This window comes from Salmo trutta, chromosome 14, assembly GCF_901001165.1.
Source record: "Salmo trutta chromosome 14, fSalTru1.1, whole genome shotgun sequence".
NCBI classification, from domain to species: domain Eukaryota; kingdom Metazoa; phylum Chordata; class Actinopteri; order Salmoniformes; family Salmonidae; genus Salmo; species Salmo trutta.
In genome coordinates, this window is record NC_042970.1 from 66,362,811 (window position 1) to 66,368,840 (window position 6,030).

Sequence of the window (6,030 nt, forward strand, 5' to 3'; positions counted from 1 at the left end):
AAGATCCTTTATCCATAAAATGAAGTGGGCAAAAAGCAAACCCCTCTTCACATGATTTAAATTATATTTTGAAATCAGTAAATGTAAAAACAAAAAAAGCAATACGCACCATAAAACTTTGACAAATTGAAAATGTATTCGATATGTAATGCCCGTGTGTTAGTTTTATGTACTCTTTTTTGTATATTTGTTTTTGTATTTGTGTTCATAAATAACGAAAAAAGGAAAAGGATACAAAAAATGTAAATAAAAAGGCGTTTATCAACTGGGAAAAGTGACCTCCATGGAATGAAACCTGTAGGACACTCACAAGAAACGATCTATAATTAGTTTAGAAACTTTTGTGAGGACACCCTCAAGTGTGTGGAGCAGGGTCCTCTTGCTTTTGCCTCATGCCAGATGTGTGTTCAAGCATGCATGCATGCATGTAAAATGTTAAGAAAAATATACAAATATTGCTTGTAAGAGAAACCTATATGCATTTCACTGAGTCAGATACTTGTACAGTCAAGTGAAAACTGTGATAATCATTGCACTTAGTGAATCCGAATTCATTTTACAAAAATATTGTGATATCCCAGACAGACAATCTGACACTAGGTGTTTTGCAAAGATAAACATCTTTATTTGAAAATCTTATAAAATGATTCCATTTGCATGAGATGTTGCATTGCCATTCACCCAAGACATGACAGATCAAAAGGCACTGTTGAACATCTCTGCTCTCTGGTGTACTGATATTTAGTTGTTGCATAATTCAGACCCAGGACACCAATTTAGACCGGAGTCTTGTTCATTAGGCACACATGGGAGCAAACGTTTTCAAATGGAAACGCAAAAGATCATTCCTATTGAAAAGTTTCAGGTAGTGCCTGCCGCCTCCACTTCAAGTAATTTGTTCCCATTTGGAACCTATTGAACAGGGCCCGGTTTCACAAAAACATCTTAAGGCGAAGTTCATCGTTAGAACCTTTGTAGGCGCATGGTTAAATCTCTGAGCTGTTTCCAAAAACCATCGTTGGACTTAAACGCTCGTAATCGAATGCCTGGCTCAGACCACTCGTAGCACAGCTAAGTGCATCGTTAGATGCTTTTTGCCCTCCGGCGTCACTTGATACACAGATCTCCACTAAACATAAAATCACAGTTAATTCACTTCTGACTGCTGATAACTTAAGAACAGAGTTCACTACAAATACAAAGATGCCAACATCTTTGCAATTGATACAAACGAGGTATAAAAACGCGCTTCAAATTAAAACCGAGATGACTGCATTAAAATATAAATAGCCTACAGTAAGTAGGATATAGGCCCATTTCAAATCATATTGAAATACATTTCATGTTCAATTAATTGAGTTCCATTTTGCTACTTGTATGATACTGTCTGTAATTTGTCTTAATATACATTTCATGATGTGCCAAATCTTGATTTGCCTAATATTTTAGCCATATGTGATTTCTATGAGCTGATCCATCGTCAGTATCGTGGAATAATTTGAATGTTAAGGTAAGATTTGAATGGAGAAAGCTGATCAGAGAGCAGCGTTGACTTTATTCCAATCCTATCAGTATCGACACATGCCTCAATGACACACTTAGTGAACGCTCTCTCTGTCTGGTGTTTTGGGACGCATTCCAGCCGGTGTCTATTCCAAAAATTACCACCGGCTAAAGCTATGACGTTGAAATACCTGTCTCCCATATCTTTTCAACTAGCAGTTGATTTTCAACAGCGGAGGTTTGTATAAACCTTGCTGTCCATCTCTGACATTTGAAAAATTGTTTCAAAATTGAAATTGGATCTCCAGCTGTCCCACAGTAATGAACGTGTCGGGAGTCGGGACAGGATAGGCAGGCAGCTTTTCTCAGCCAGTCAATCACGAATCAACTGGCATCATTTTTATGGATATACACAAAGAAATGTCAATAGGATCGGTAAAACGAAATGCAGCTAATTTGCAGTCTTTCCAGCTTCAGTTTGAAGGGATTGTGTTAGCTAACTCCTCCGAACAGTGTCCTGATGAGAAATGTCTCTGGAAATCAGCTTAAACAAACGCAGCTACGTTGCTGTTATTCTGGTTGCGCTGTTTGACTTGACTAAGTTAACCGTAGTTGGCTAGCTAGCAAGCAAGGGATAAGAATGTTGCCAGCCAGCTTGGCAAGGGAACATTTCGAATGAACGACTGGGTTGCGTCCACAGATACAGAACAAAAAGAGTGAACGACTGGGTCGGGTCTCTGGCAACCGATAGAATTAATGACCAGCCTGCCTGGGTAGCAACCTAAGATGTGTCTGGCTTGCGTCCATAGATACAGAACATAACCCAGTCATTTAAATCAGATGGCAAAATTGATATAGATATGCAAATACTAGTGGTTTGATTCAATAATTTTTTCACAGAGGTAAGCCTCAGCCTAGAGGCTGATTGACAAGCAACGTATTGAGGCATTGCCTTTGTCATTAATCAAAAGAATTACGAAATAAAAAATATTCCCTTAGATTTTTCCAATTCTTCCCCTCAGGTTAATTGCAGATCACCAATGCCAGGCCCAGGTTTCCCAAAAGCATCCTATGGTTCAAAGATTTACTTAGCCTTAAAATGTTTTTGGGAAACCGGGCCCAGAGATTAACACATGCGCTCAGCTCGACTACACCACAAGTATTCTCATTCTAACTGCACATGGCAGACAGCAGCAGCACACATTTCTTAGAACAAAATTTCAAGTATAATCTTCAGAATACCGATTAAAATAGTCCAGAAGATGGACTCCTCTTCCTCAAAGTCATCCTCTGGAGCATATCTCTGCTTCCCCCCGTCCTCCTCAGAGGGGTACGACCTTTTATCAAACGGGTCCTGGAGGGAAGTCTGATCATAAAACACCCTCATCTCAAACTCACTCTCGTGGTGCGACGGGTGGCCGTAAATGCCAATCCCCACGGGCCTCACAAAGTCTCCAGGCACAACGACCACGTCCTGGCCGCAGGTGGCAGACTGCAGCTTGTAGGTGTCGAAGCTGGGCCGCAGAGTTTTGTCCGAGACGTACAGGTCTGCGTCCCCCTTGAGGCTGCGCATGTGCAGGATGATCTTGCCGTCGTGGTTGAGCCGCAGGTAGCTGTAGTTCCCCGCCCCGATGTGGCCCTGCACCACGTGGAGCAGGACCCACTCCTTAGGAATGGCGTCCTCTTCCAAAGAGTGCAGGAACCCCCCAGCCTGAGACAGGAGGAACGCCACAGCCAGCAGGCTGCTGCACGGCACCATAGCGGAGATGGATGGTCAGTCACCAACTGGACAACACCCACCTTCTACCATCTGTTGATAACCTGAAGGGCAACACAGAAACAAATGCATTACCTACAGTACAGTATAAGCATGGTAAAGCTTGTACAGGGCAAATCCTCAAGGGGGAAATATGGTCGTCAGCCAGAACAGTGTCAGACTGCCAACTGACTTTTAAGGGATGTTTAGAAAACTGACACCTCCTGTCTGTAGAGCACTGTATTGGCTACAAGCCATGCACTATCTCTGCTCTATAAATACAGTAGCAAGCTAGCTTCTTCTAAAGATTAGCAATGTGTGAGCTCTGCAACCTTGTACTATACGACACATGTTTAGCAGTTACTTCTTGAGTAGCTATCTGTAAAGACGTTACGCCCACCCTGTCTGTCTGCCTTGCACATGACCGTCTAAATCGCTGGCCTGTGAATTAGTTATTAGAGCAGCCACAGACGGGCTAATCCCATTAACAAAATAGGTTATAAAGCTAGACTCAGTTATGCGCCAACGCAGACTACAGTCCTAAAGCAATTGTTTGCTTTGCAACGTTTGACAGCGCGTGGCCATGATGTGGACACTTTAGCTAGATAGCAAAACGTCAAGTAAGTATTGTTCTGGTGGCTAGTTAACTATATACAAAATGTATATATTTAACAATGCATTTGCAAATAGATTTTACTTGATATGAACATAGCTACATTTCATCAGCCTTGCAAGGAGCAAACTACTGCTGCCAGCGTTCTTCATCCGAGCAAGCTGGCTAGCTTGCTAACTGGCTACGCTAAATTAACGTTACATAGCTATCTAACGTTAACGTTAGTTGTCTAGCACAAACAACTTTCCGGGGCGACGAGAAGCAACAATTACTGTTATCACAATATTTAGCAGGTTTGTGGAACAAGAAAATTAGCTACTCACCAGTACATTGTACCGAGCACAGATTTAGTAATGGTTATTGTTTTGCCATTAACTAACGAACCAGTCAGTGTAAAGTTCACGTCTTCCGTTTTCCGGGGTATCTCACACCTAAACATCCTCTGGCGCCGCCTACGGTGCAGGGAAAGTAGCACATTCATAATTGAACACAAACAACCAAGTAACACTGGGCCTATATTAATCACGTCATCCTAAAAAATGTACATTTGATATGGGAACATCTATATAAATAGACAATTGTGATCCTAACCAGTTCTCTCTAAGTTATTTACAGTAACCTGATCTATTTGTCAAGTTCATACCCACACCCCTCAGTAACTTGGTTGTAAGCTTCACCCAGCAGTAATGTAGTTGCTAGAGGAGCTCTGAACCCGAAACACCATTTTAGTAGCCTACAACAAAAAGTTACTACACATTGGTCGAATGTTGTGAGCAATATTTCTTTGTAGAAAATGCTTACACATTACATCAATGTTTTGATCAATGCATGAAGTGCAGTTAGTCTAGCGGTCCCCAACCCCGCTATATACAGCCGTCAAGATCAGGTTTCTAGTATTACAGTTCCCAAGCACTGTGCGTAGGATTATAGAAAGGGGTAAAAAAATTAACTGGATTTGAAGACTTATTAGCATATCAATGCATCATCCGATCACGGTACTGTAAACCAAGGTGAAAAGACAATCTCTCATAGTGAAGGATATTTCCACGTTACTTTATAGTGTTTTTTTTAACTTTATTGTACTGCATCTTACTTTCTGCTTTGGTACCACTAGCGTCACAGCCGTTCTACCAATAACGTTTTTTTTTCTCGGAAGCAACCTGACATTCAAAAGGAAGTTTGACCAATCAGATGATGAAAAACTGAGTCCTTTTTTCCCCCACCCACTACCACAAAGCGATGGACTGCAGCGTAATACTGCAATGAAAATATAACGGCATGTATAGGGTCAGTCTGTTTCATCTGGAGTATTCTCGTCTTATCCGGTGTCCTGTGTGAATTTAAATATGCGCTCTCTAATTCTCTCGGAGGACCTGAGCCCTAGGACCATGCCTCGGGACTACCTGGCATGATGACTCCTTGCTGTCCCCAGTCCACCTGGCCATGCTGCTGCTCCAGTTTCAACTGTTCTGCCTGCGGCTACGGAACCCTGACCTGTTCACCGGACGTGCTTGTTGCACCCTCGACAACTACAATGATTATTATTATTTGACCATGCTGGTCATTTATGAACATTTTAACATCTTGACCATGTTCTGTTATAACATCCACCCGGCACAGCCAGAAGAGGACTGGCCACCCCTCATAGCCTGGTTCCTCTCTAGGTTTCTTCCTAGGTTTTTGGCCTTTCTAGGGAGTTTTTCCAAGGGAGTTTTTCCTAGCCACCGTGCCTCTTTCACATGCATTGCTTGCTGTTTGGGGTTTTAGGCTGGGTTTCTGTACAGCACTTTGAGATTTCAGCTGATATACGAAGGGCTATATAAATAAATTTGATTTGATTTGATGTAAACCTCAGATATACCAAAATCCCCCACCGCAAGTTTACACCTTGTGAAACAAAATGTATAGACTGATTTTACTTCCCACCATCTACACATCATACCCATTTTCTTTATTCTTATTTAGGTCAACTTTAATTATGTACATCGGTCATTTCTATTGCCATTTTTCCTAGAACCGTTTAATCTATTTATGATCATGTTTTTGCTTATTACGATCATACTAAAATGTATTAAATTGGATTAAGAATTGTTAAATTACATATCAACTGGTTTCCAGGCAAGCACACTCACACCTCAATCATATATAAACTGTAATA

At 41.4% G+C, this 6,030-nt stretch overlaps 1 protein-coding gene across 1 annotated transcript; it reads right to left on the reverse strand.

Annotated features, from left to right (window-relative positions):
* Positions 1-601: 601 nt before the first annotated feature.
* LOC115208696 (UPF0669 protein C6orf120 homolog) lies at positions 602-4,306 on the reverse strand. The gene is made up of 2 exons (XM_029776983.1): positions 4,196-4,306; positions 602-3,324 (listed from the first exon to the last, which is right to left on the reverse strand). Exon 2 carries the CDS (start codon positions 3,260-3,262, stop codon positions 2,711-2,713), a length of 552 nt encoding a protein of 183 aa, XP_029632843.1. The 5' UTR covers positions 3,263-3,324; positions 4,196-4,306; the 3' UTR covers positions 602-2,710.
* Between the last annotated feature and the right edge of the window lie 1,724 nt (positions 4,307-6,030).